At 44.8% G+C, this 12,613-nt stretch overlaps 1 protein-coding gene across 1 annotated transcript in view; it reads right to left on the reverse strand.

Moving 5' to 3' along the window:
• AFF2 (ALF transcription elongation factor 2) overlaps positions 1-12,613 on the reverse strand; it is a 487,094-nt gene that overhangs the window by 7,861 nt on the left and 466,620 nt on the right. The window contains exons 16-19 of the mRNA XM_060137245.1: positions 10,946-11,082; positions 6,918-6,989; positions 6,036-6,129; positions 3,001-3,053 (exon numbers count right to left, since the gene is read on the reverse strand). Coding sequence (XP_059993228.1) covers positions 3,001-3,053; positions 6,036-6,129; positions 6,918-6,989; positions 10,946-11,082 — 356 coding nt within the window. The remainder of the gene's footprint in view (positions 1-3,000; positions 3,054-6,035; positions 6,130-6,917; positions 6,990-10,945; positions 11,083-12,613) is intronic.

Consider the following 12,613-nt stretch of genomic DNA (forward strand, 5'->3'; position numbering starts at 1 on the left):
CGAATAGTCTAATGGGGAGGGAACTCCGTTAAATTCTGACAATCTCGGCTAAGTGCCAAAAGTGAAGTGTACACCAAGAGCTGTGGGAGCTCTAGGGGCGAGATCCCTGATGTTTTCCAACGCAAAAAGGCAACAATGACAACAAAACGTGGCAGTGGCAGGAGCCACTATTTGTTAAAGTTGCCGTGCACCAAGCCCGGTGCTCTGGGCTTCACCGATATTATCTCTAAGCCTTGTGACAACTCTGTGGGCGAGTTTCTGCCACCACTGTTTCACGGACGGCAAAAGGGCTCAGAGAAACTCAGCTCCTTTTTGAGGGTCACGTAGCAAATCGGTTGAAGGGCCAGGATTTGAAAGCAGGTCTGTTTTCCTCCAAAGTCCACTCTCCTTCCATTCCATCAAGTTACCTCAAAGTCCTACACTCCCTCTGCTAAAGGATTCACCTGACTTGGGTGTTCATCTTGACCCTCACCCTTGAGTCCAACATTGGCTTGTTTCTACCACTGTCCCCAAGCTCACGCCACGTTCACACAGGCACAGCCCTCCCTAATCTTGGGGAGAAGTTTTGCTTGATGGGAATGTTCCCTCCAGTGACCACCAAACTCCTCACGTCTTTTTATTGGCCAATGTCCCAAACATGTGGAGATATCTCTTCTCTTCCAACCCTTTCAATATGGTACCCACGGCCACCTGTCTACTGAAAGAGTTCTTCTAAAGGCCTCAGATGGCCTCGTTCTTTCCTCCTTCCATAGCCTTCCCAGCCTTCTTTCTTTTTATTCTCTCTGGGTGACATCTGAGACTGCTGCCCCGCCCTTTTAGACTCTCCATAACATGGTTTCCATGACTCTCTGTGGAGGTCAAAAAAGCTGGTGCACCACCCGTTTCTGTATGGCCTGTGAGCTATGAATGGTGTGAAAAGATGGACATTTGCAGTCAATTGGATGAGCGAGGATGCTACCTTTGAACCCCAGGGACGCAAAATGTTATTTTTTCAAAATTCCATTCCTCTCCTGAACAGACTTGTATTATAAAACTTGTACTTAACTGCTGTTATATTCTGAATTTCATCAGTGAGATGTTTGTGGAAACTTGTTTTCTCTTATGTTCTCTTTACATATGACACCCTCGGTTTTGCCTCTGGGCCGGCAAAGCCCCAAGTATGTACTATCTCGCCCTTTGCAGAAAAGGTTTGCCGACCCCTGCTCTATATCAAGCGGATTTTTCTTCTCCTTCTTCCAACTGCTTCTTCACGGTCAGGGTCAAGGCATCGTGAAAGGTCTGGTGCGGGGCCAGCTGTCATCACTCGCTGGGGGAAGCAGCCTATAGTGTTGCTGGGAGACAAAGAAGCCCTCCCTGACCACCCATGGAGGCCCGCGCTCTCTTTTTCTTGGGTGTCTGCAGAACTTTGTTCATACCTGTCACCCCCCTCGACTGGACTGCGTGCTTCTCGAGTGCAGGGAGCCCTTGGAATTCCGCTGCGTCCCAGGTCTCTTGTAGGGAAATGTACCCAAAGTGTTTGCTGAATGAATGGGCTGTAACCTCTGGGCGACCGTTTTGAGTTGCCTCATTCAAAAGCTCTCTGGACTACCAACGGGAGTGTGCTTTCTTCAGACAGGAGCTGCTTTAAAAATCATTTCGGGACGCTTTTCATGTGACTTCACAAGCGTACAATGTGTTTGAGTTCTTTCGTTGCAGAATTAAAAAAAATTTTTTTCCCAATGATCCTTTAATGGCTGCTTACCTGAATTTGCCCTTGCTTTACTCCGTGCTCAGAGAAAATAGCTTTCTCTGGGCCTTTCAATAGTTATTTTTATTTTCTGAGCTTCCAGAGAGAAGCGTTCTTTCACTTTTGTCCGTCAGTGTAAGAGTGAGACCTAATTCAACAGTTTGAACGGTCCGTCCTTTCAATACAGTAATTGAGTTAACACGTAGTTTTTAATGGATCTGCTCCCTCACTCTGAATGTTTTTATGATCTTAGAGTTCACAATCCCACTGCTTCGGGACTGTGCTTTAAACTATAAAGTGGCAAAGGAGACTATTTCACTGTTCAAGAAAGTGTTTTGATCAGAGACATAAGAATTTTGAAATGAAGAAAAATGGGGAACCCCCCCCAGCTCTTTGTGAAGGTATACATCCACTGGTGGGAAGTGGGCTTGGGGTGGTGAGGGAGGTATTGGAGTCACAGGAGAAACGGGTGCTCAAGCCAGTTAAGTGTGGGCATGTAGGCAGTTCAGGGCTGAGACAGAACTAGGATTCCAAGTCGCCCTCTGAAAAGGAACCTGTCTTCAGATGAGCCTCCGATGTCACTGGGTCCGGCCCTTTCATTGTAGAGAGAGGAAGGGGCTCTCTTAGTTTACCCTGGGAGCTAAGGGCAGCTCCTGGCCCACGTCAGCTGGCTTCCCAGCTCCTGCCCTACTGCTGGAGGGCTGAGCTGCCCCGGGCAGATAGGGCTCTAAGGACGGCCGCAGAGTGGGTGAGTTCACCGAGCCTCAGACCGGCAGTAGCGTAGCTGCTGTTACATTTCAGGTCAGGGTTATTTTAGTATTAATATAAAAATCATCATGAAGGTTCAGATAATTGGCTGACCAAGTGCCTTCACATTTTCAGCGCTATTATGCCTCTGGTTTTATTAAAGCACTTACCATATATCAATGAATATTTCATTGGTCTTTCATTACTGAGTGACTCATTGAAAAATCACTGCAGTGGAGGTAACTTTACCCTGCCTCCCCGAAATGGCACGGTGCTTGCCATCTCATTAACTGATACTTTTATGGCCGTCATTTGGCTTAAAGATCAAATAGTGAAAGAAATTTGGAATCACATCATCTTAAACTTTTCTGTCCTGCTATTAGCTGAAACCTGACTAGAATTCTGTGTGCACCAAAATTACTGTAGATTCAGAACTGACCTTTCCACCTGGGGTTGTCAATACCCGATATTTGGGGTCTATTCGATCGCTGATTCTCATGAAAAAATAATTTTCAGAAGATACTTACTTTCCATTGCCTACCCATGGAGATGGTATCTGAGCGACTTTTGAAGCATTTTGCTAAAAGAGAGAAAGAGAGAGGGAAATGAGGACATCTATCTTGTGTTTTATTAATTCAGAAACAGATGGAAGTGTGATTTCGAGTACATTAATATTGATTGCAGCATTTCGGGATGCCTCCTGTTTCCTTACCAGAGCTGGAATGTATGTGCACGTCAGCACACCACGATGCGCACTCGATGAAAATAGCTGGTTGGGATAATTAGTGGGCTCCAATCAGGACCATGAAAGTCACTTGATGAAAGATCTTATATACTAAAAGGCCCAGTGAAATCAGACTCAGTTCTCCAAGAAGTGGTTTAATTATCCTCATCTGAAATTTATTCTGCAAAACAAGCTCTTCAGAGTACAGACAAGCTTTTCACCTTTAGCTCCAGTTACAAACTTTTTCCCTGGGATGCAAGGTAGGAGGTCATTTCTGAAATCCCAGGAACTCGCCAGGACCAAGCAGCATTCGTGTATGTGTGTGTGTGAACCACCTTGATCTGCTGTCATCACATGCATATCCTCATGGCTGACGGCTTTCCAGGGCTGCATTACAGTGGACCACTAAACAATCTTTCCCTCTGATGGGTTGGTTTAAAGAATGGGCCTCCTCGAAAAGGGAACCCCCCTGCACTGTTGGTGGGAATGTAAATTGGTGCAGCCACTATGGAAGACAGTATGGAGGTTCCTCAAAAAACTAAAAATAGAGCTACCATATGATCCAGCAATTCCACTCCTGGGCATATATTCAGAGAAAACCATACTTTGAAAAGATACCTGCACCCCAATGCTCATCACAACACTATTTACAATATCGAAGATATGGAAGCAACCTGTGTCCATAAACAGATGAGTAGATAAAGAAGATGTGGTATATATGTACAATGGAATATTATTCAGCCATAAAAAAGAATGAAATAATGCCATTTGCAGCAACATGGACACACCTGGAGATGATCATACTGAGTGAAGTAAGTCAGAAAGAGAAAGACAAATATCATAGGATATCACTTATATGTGGAATCTAAAATATGACACAAATGAACTTATCTACGAAACAGAAACGGACTCACAGACATAGAGGGCAGACTTGTGGTTGCCAAGCGGGAGGGGGTGTGGGGGAGGGGTGGGTTGGGAGTTTGGGGTCAGCAGATGCAAACTAGTATGTATAGGATGGATAAACAACAAGGTCCTACTGTAGAGCGCAGGGAACTCTATTCAATATGCTGGGATAAACCACAATGGAAAAGAATATGAAAAAGAATGTATACAACTGAATCGCTTTGCCGTACAGCAGGAATTAACACAACATTGTAAATCAACTAGACTTCAACCAAATACATTCTTTAAAAAAGAATGGGTCTCCTCTGTTGTAGTGGCGGTACACTTGTGGAGCACAGGAAAACCTGACACTCGGCACCGCCCCATGTGGACAGCTCGTTATAATGGCCTCACAGGTGGGAGCCTCCAGCTTTGAACCTCAAAGAAGCTCAGCGCACCGCCAGAGGAGTGAGTTACTTAACGTCTGTTTGGTACCTTGCAGTGCCCTGAAAGCTACACAGGACAGGCCGCAGAGGACAGATGCTGGGGCTGGGGCTCAAAGCGCGACCACAGCATCAGCACTGCCTGGGAACTCGTTAGAAATATGCCCGTTCTTAGGGCACCCCAGACCTACAGCATCAAGACGCCTTTCCAGAGTCCGGGCTGACACTGCAGACATACGGTCGTGGGCAGCTGTTGCATGTGACCATGTTCACCTCCACAAGCACTGGCTTTATTACCGCCACACCACATGGTAGCTGGGGAACCTGCTCCTTTTCCCAAGTTGGTGTCCGCACACAGCTGTGCACCCTCTCCCACCGCGTTCTGATGTCTGAGGTAAGGTCAGGATTTGATTCATTTCAAACAACCGCCTTGGTGCAACCGAGCCAAGTTGTCTGATGGACTTGGCAAAAAAAAAATCAATAAAATTGTCCTTTTCCTTTCAGGACCTGCCCAACAGGAGCCTTGAGCCCCCTCAACTCTAAAACGTGACCAGTGTTATGGGGGTAGAAGCCACAGAAGCTCCAAGGACCCTCAAGCCAGTGATACCCGGCACAGCGGCCAGGCCTAGCTCCAGGCTTGCAGCTTTCATTCGGGCTCATTCCCACATTTCGGCATTGCATCTCGTGGTTGAAATATCTTGTTTTGCTTGCAGATTAAAAACTTCAGGGCTTCCCTGGTGGCGCAGTGGTTGACAGTCCGCCTGCCGATGCAGGGGACACGCGTTCGTGCCCCGGTCCGGGAAGATCCCGCATGCCGCGGAGCGGCTGGGCCCGTGAGCCGTGGCCGCTGAGCCTGCGCGTCCGGAGCCTGTGCTCCGCAACGGGAGAGGCCACAGCAGTGAGAGGCCCACGTACCGCAAAAAAAAAAAAGAAAAAAAACAAAAGAAAAAAACAAAACTTCCGATCCCTAGACGATGCATTTGTTTATTTATTGTTTGTTATTTTGGCAGCCAAAGCAATCAGCTATCTTCAAGTGCAACCACTGTCCTCCAAGATTCCCCATGGTCAAAGGGGGTGTGGCTGTCCCCGCAGAGCCCAGGGCGGCTGCGGTGACTTCTCTCACTGCCGAGAAATTTCTAGGCTGGCATCTCATGTAACACGAGACCGGCCATAGCCATGGCCACAGCTCCAGCCGCGTCCTCTGGCGGGTCCACCGTGCAGGGTGGGCGGAAGGCATTGCCGCCCCCCCCACCCCGACTGCAGCTGGGAAGCTGCCCGGGGCCATTTGTTCAGTCCAGAGAATCATCAGGGGATTGAACTATTGTACCTTCTCTCTCTGGAATCAAATCAAACCTAAGCTCTCTGCTGAGCCCCAAAGGAGAGGTGGGAGGAGCCAGGATGAGCAAGGTTAAGCCTTTGGCAGCAGCAACCTTGACATTTAATAACATGCCTGCCATGTCTCATTAGTGATTTAATCACCCGGGGCCTATAAATTATACCAAATAAGGATTACCTTAAAATATTCCATCAGTGATCTGGAGTACTTCATGGCGTGGTCCTTCTTCAGTTTGAACATCCGCAGGTAGAGAAGTGATAAGCATCGGTAGCTGTGGTGTTGAGGAAAGGACCGTGTTAATGCCACTGCGTAATCAAACCTATAAAACTAAAAACTGATTCCTATTTTGCAGTTACTCTCCTACGGTTATTGAGGAATATAAGTGAAAAAAGAAAAAAAATTTAAAAAGAAGGAGTAAGCATAGCACAGGGAACTATACTCAACATCCTGTGATAAAGCATAATGGAAACGAATATGAAAAAGAATATATATAGATGCTGTGCTGCACAGCGGAAATTAACACAACATCGTAAAGCAACTACACTTCAATGAAAGTTTAAAAAAAGAAAAAAAGAGTTCACAAAAGATGGAAGAAGGGGGCCGAATGTCAAAGTCGGGGAGCTATTTTAAGAAGCTACACTGATGACTTTGAGGATGGACGAAGGGGCCCTGAGCCAGGGAGTGCAGGTGGCCTCTAAAAGCTGGAAAAGGCCAGGAAGTTGATTCTCCCCTAGAGCCTCTGGAAGGAATGCAGCCTCGCTGACACTCTGATTATAGGCTCGTGAAACACAAGTCAGACTTCTGACCTTCAGAACTGTAAGATAATAAATTTGTGTCGTTTTTTAAAAAAAAGAAGGGGTAAGCATTAAAATCCCATCTTGATAAGGGTATAAGTTCAGAGAGTAAATTTTTAGTCAGCGACTGAAAAAATCCACCAGTTAGCCTTCCAGAGTTTAATGGAAAACAAGAATAATGATCTGGGGGTAAGCAGCTTAAGTTGACTTTTCAAATCCTTCTGCAACATTTCAGCTGTTTCCTGGTGGCCTCCAGGAGGCTTACCATAGTACGGCCAGCTTTTTCTCCCCGTCCGAAGCCAGGGGGCTTGCAAAGTTCTTCAACCTCATTGCATACCTTTGAAGAGAAAGGACAAGCTCAAGGGGAATGCATCTGACCCTTCAGAAAGTCCCAAAGTCATTGGCGTTCTCATCACCTAAATGCGCTAGCCCCACATTTGCTCTGGGTGTTAGGACCGAGAAGGGCACGTGGGCAAAAGTGTGCTTTCCCGAAAACATATACAAAACAACGACCACAGGAGTGTCACGATGGCACTGCTGTGACGGATGGAAGCTAGCCGGAGAAGCCAGCTACAACCGGAGCCCACGTTCCAGAACAGTGCTGTGGAACTACTGTGGGTCTGGCGTGTGTATAAATGCTGGCAAAATACTGTTTCTAAGAACATTCTAGTTAAACAATATTATTGGCTTTCAATGAGACGTGGACACAAATGTCAGTTTCAGTTGACTTTTTGACAGATGAGGTAAATAATAACACAGCTATGTCTGACCTGAGTGTAGGGAGGCCTCCATCACACGGTTACAATAGCTGTGTGTTTCTAATGGCTCAGGTGTGGAACATATTCCTCTAGGAAGTGGTTTTTTTGTTTTTTAAGGGAGGTACATTTCACAGCAGGTAAGGTCTGAGCGCCCCTAATTTATGGTGCTTGTATATTTTGTCTTTCCACTCTCTTTAATCGTTACTGTTCCACACCGGGGAGATCAAAGGTTGAGTAGTTCCCATTTTTTTTTCTTCGAGCTGAGCAGATTCCATTCTGGGCATTTAGACTCTTGAAAATCAATTCATTGCATAAAATCATTGTCTGAGCTTTAATGCAATTTCACAGGCACTCGTGGTGGAATAAGTAACAGAGTTCAGTGCTGCAGAGGGAAGTTGAAGATGTGCAGGCAGCCCCGACTAGCTCTCGATTACGAGAAGGCGACGGTGAGCCCGCACTTTCAGCAGCCTCCCCGGAACACCGGCGCCCCCTATCGCTCTGCTCTCCCCAGTTACTGCCCCCGTTCTGTCCAGTGAACATTTTCCAGCAAAAGGACCCGCGCACTTGATGTGGGTCCCTCCTGTTGTTGCCATATTAAGCAAAAAGGCTTCTTATGATGTCATAAATCTGTCTTTGACGGCTGGATCACTGAAATGTCAAGTCATTGCGATGCCCCTCTTGTCTTCACAAGTATATGGCTATTGCAGATTCCCAAGGCTCAGAGCAACCATAATTACTTGAATGAAAAAAATGGGGTGCTCTCTCTGCAGCCAGCATACCGTCAGGGAGAGAGTAATACAGATCTCTTCAACATAAAATTATGCTACTAAAAACCATGTTCTTATTACAGTTACCCTCTAATTGCAGCCACTGTTGAAGTGGCTTGATAGTGGAGTTCCAGTGGCTTACATGGGCCAGAAGACTTAGTTGCTTCAGCCCATTTTATTCCCAATTGAAATTTCTCTCCAAAAAAAAAAAAAAAAATTACACACACACATATACTAGAAAATGTAAAGTTCTACATATATAGAGGACATACAAAGTAGTGCAGGTAGAACTGGTTAAATCTGGGAGAAAAAAGACCTGATGACTTCTGAGTAAGGCAGGTGGACTGTAGCAATGTCCCTGTCCTGGCTGTGATCTTGGACTAGAGCTACGCTAGATGGGGGGAAACGGGGGGTGGGGGAGAGGTACACAGGAACTTTCTGTATCATTTCTTATAACTGCATGTGAATATCCAGTTATCTCAAAATAAAGTTTCAAAATACTGACTTAAAAGTGAATGGCTATAAATTCTCCATTGACTTTCACCAGGTTCCACTGAAAATATACTCCTATGGGGAGTAAACTATCACATCATGTAAATAAACAACTGTGCTTAGACAAAAAGAAAAAAGAATTGTAAATAATAAAGGAAAAAGAAGTGTTTTCTAATGGAAATAAATATCACTCAGCGATTCACATGGCATTTCTACCAAAAATGAAATTTGATGTTTCGCTTTTCTATTTAGAGAGCATGTGTTTTCCTAAAAGAAAACAAGAAAAAATATATAGAGAGTGAAAACACCCATAATTTCACCCCCAATTACAGATATGACCTTATTTCCCTTCCAGGTTGGTCCACGTGCAGAAACGTGCCTTTCGTGGTTAGAAATGCAATGTGTCTATAATTCCGTGGCTTGCTTTTACTTTAACATCATACTATAAACATTTTCGTGCAGCTACACAGTCTCCATCATTGTTGCACTTCAATGGCTGCAAATCATTCTGTTGAGTGTACTGCGATGTAATTAATTACCCTTCTCCTGTTGATGATTTGTTTTGCTTCTAATTGGGTGCTATAATATAGGCCAAACTGAACACTGTACAGATAACTCGTTCTCCTCTTACAAGTCTTTTCTTCAGTATAGAAAATTCAAATTTCTGGAAGTTGAATTACTGGCTCAAAAGATACGAATGCTCACTTGTATAGGTTTTCCTACACAATGCCAAACTGCCCTCAATTTACAACGATCAATTTCCATTCCCATCAGCAGCATGGAGGAGGCCCAGTTCACCATTATTTTGCGTATGTGCTAACACTAGGTATTAACATTTTTACATTTTCCTGTCAATTGAAAAAGTGCCTTGTTTTAATTTGCATGTGGGGATGAAGAGAAGGCATGGCTTTTCTGCAGGTTTGTTCGTTAAAGTTTCCCCTCCATTTTGAATCCTTATCGTTTCTGCCAGGATTTTCATCTTGTGCATCTTTGAAAACTGCAGGCAGCCTCGTATAGACACTGAGAAATCAATTTCCCCTTGAAAGCTACAAATGGCGGCGGTGGCTTTCACAGGGCATAAAGTAAGTCTGAGAGATACTTTCTATACTTCTCAGAGCAGCGAAAAGCCAAAGATGGCTGCCTGGCCTGTCAAGGTAAGGCTGGAACTTTCCTCACAATCTCCCTACTTTGGTGGCTTTAACTAAGTCTTCTGATTCTATGTAACCGTAGTTTTTTTTTTCTTCTTCTTCTTTATAATGGCTCCCATTCTTCTGATCTTTTCAAATGCTTTCCTGGGAAAATATGCATGCTAAATCTGTCCGATGTCTGTCTGAAGGTTTAGGTACAAGGGTCCTCAGGTTTGTAACAGTTTATTGCAGATGCAAGAACAGAATAAAAAGCAGGCCTGGCATTATCGATGAATGAAGCCAGAGGTGGCTGGATACAAGGACCTATCAGGTGAAGAACTGCTCACTCAATCAAAAGCCATGATGTAGTCCATCCTGCAGATGAGGGTGCTTAGCCACTATTCAGAGGTAGAGGAAATTCTTGTACAAATACCTGCAGATTACTGGAAAGCACTAGAATGGATATCATTTCTTCTCTTTTCCCTTCTTACAAGGATTTTTTGATTACCCACAAACTCCACTGCACCAAGAGCAACAGGCCAGAAAATTTCATTCAAAATGCAAATGAAACCAATAATCTGTGCCGTTAATACACCCTCCCCTATTATCAACCTCATTTCTCCCCTCCCCCTGCTACCACCTTGACTGCCCCTCAAATTCCAGATGCATGGAACGTCTACTCCACAGCTGCGGCCTCCAGAGCTGCCTTTGTGTTGGAAGGGTGCCCCTCCATTTGTAATAACTGAGGCAGAAATTTTTAGAAAACATGGTTTATAACAGAAATCCCAATAGCACCGCTTTTTGTGAATTATAGAACTGCGCTTTGAAAAGACAAGTGTCCACGCCAAACAGTGAAATGATGATACTTTACTCGCATCCACTACCTTTCCATTTTAATTTTATGAATATTGCAAATTGTAACGCTCACGTTATAACCTCCGAAGGGAATAATTGATACAAGCAGTGTCCATCAGTTATAAATTTTCCATGACATGAATCAAATGGCCAGAACGAATTATGATGACTGCTAAGAAGGAGATGCCTTGGATGAGTCATTATTATGTGGAAGTGATAGTTTTCAAACATAGCAAGCAGCTTCTAATTATGACTGGAAAGAGCGAAGGAAAAAGGCAGCAGAAAGGCACGAACCTGAGAAGCTCCACGGTCTCAGAGTACATGGTGTACGGAGACTTGGCTTCCAGAGGGTCGCGCTCCATCGCGTTGCCACATTCGGTGAAGGACAGGGCTGCATCGGCATAATTCACGGCTTTGCCAAATTTCTCAAACTGAAACAGGAAGAAGACTTGTCAACACGACGGTCCCTCTTCTCTCCTTCATCTAAAGCAGTGGTGTTCAACCCGGGGCAACGTTACACCCCTCCCCCAGGGAACATTTGGCAATGTCTGGAGACCTTTTCGGTTGTCACCACTAGGGATGAGGGGCGTCTAGTGGACAGAGGCCGGAGATGCTGCAATATCCCTCAATGCACAGGACAGCGCCCACAGTGGAGAACTGCCCAGCCCAACAGTGCCAAGGGCGACCTATGGAGGGGAGCAATTAGGAATTTGTCTAGACAAGGATGTAACTGATTTCAGGTTCTATTGCCATGACATGGAGGCTGGTTGAGAAGAGAAAACTGCAGCCAAGGTATCATGTCTTTGTGGTATTCCTGTTGTTGTTATCTTTTTGGTGGGCCAGGATCCAAATCACTGCCTCGACGAGTTTCTCTTGACTACATTTACTAGACTGGTCAACATAACGTCCTCTAGACAGAGCTTGCAATGAAACCCTGCTTTTTGCAAGCCTCCTGGACAGCTAACCCGTTTAGTCTTTGCTTGGAACTCTAGATGAGCACATCATCCCCATCCCCAGGAGAAGAGTAACAAATGGATGCTATCGCCATGAAAAATGGGAAGTTGCAGTGTGACTGTTGACGATAATCACATCACTTTCACTGTAAATGATGGTCTGACATAGTGTGTCAAAAAGCCCCCAGGGCTTCCCTGGTGGAACAGTGGTTGGGAGTCCGCCTGCCGATGCAGGGGACACGGGTTCGTGCCCCGGTCCGGGAAGATCCCACATGCCGCGGAGCGGCTGGGCCCGTGAGCCATGGCCGCTGAGCCTGCGCGTCCGGAGCCTGTGCTCCGCAACGGGAGAGGCCACAGCAGTGAGAGGCCCGCATACCTCAAAAAAAAAAAAAAAGCCCCCAAATATAGCACTACTAAATATTTTAGTTTAGTAAAATTTTATTGCAAAAGGTTTTAGCCCTGATAATGGTCACGATTAAATTGACTTAGACATACTGATTTCTTTTTTTATGTGTAATGAATATTATATATGACACTTTTATAGTGAGTATTTTCTGACAGTATTTAACATTTTCAATTTTTGATAGCTGGATGGAAGAATTCCACTAATACAGAATTTCATGTGAAAGAACCAACAGAATGCAGATTGAGCTATTCTGATTTTCTTGTATACCTTTTATCAAAATATTTTCTATGCAACTGTGAAGGTTTCAATTCTCAAAATGGCAGAGTAGCTGTCTCTAGCAAAGGATTAAGTACATCTATAAAATGATGAGTTACAGGTCCTGCAGAATCGCTTGCTGTAAATGACTCTTTTTGCAATAAAGGTTCTCCAGCTTTTATGTACTGCAGGAATTCTGTGGTTTCCTTTCTGAAAGCTGTTGTGGAAAAATATCGGTTTCAGCCCAATTCAAAGCGATTTTATGAAAACCTCCTTCTTCTCTTGCCTTACAAGATAATTTCTTTAGGTCATCTGACTCTGATTGGTTCTCCCCTGTGGAAATTAAGC

Source organism: Lagenorhynchus albirostris, chromosome X (genome assembly GCF_949774975.1).
Source record: "Lagenorhynchus albirostris chromosome X, mLagAlb1.1, whole genome shotgun sequence".
In the NCBI taxonomy this organism is placed as follows: Eukaryota; Metazoa; Chordata; class Mammalia; order Artiodactyla; family Delphinidae; genus Lagenorhynchus; species Lagenorhynchus albirostris.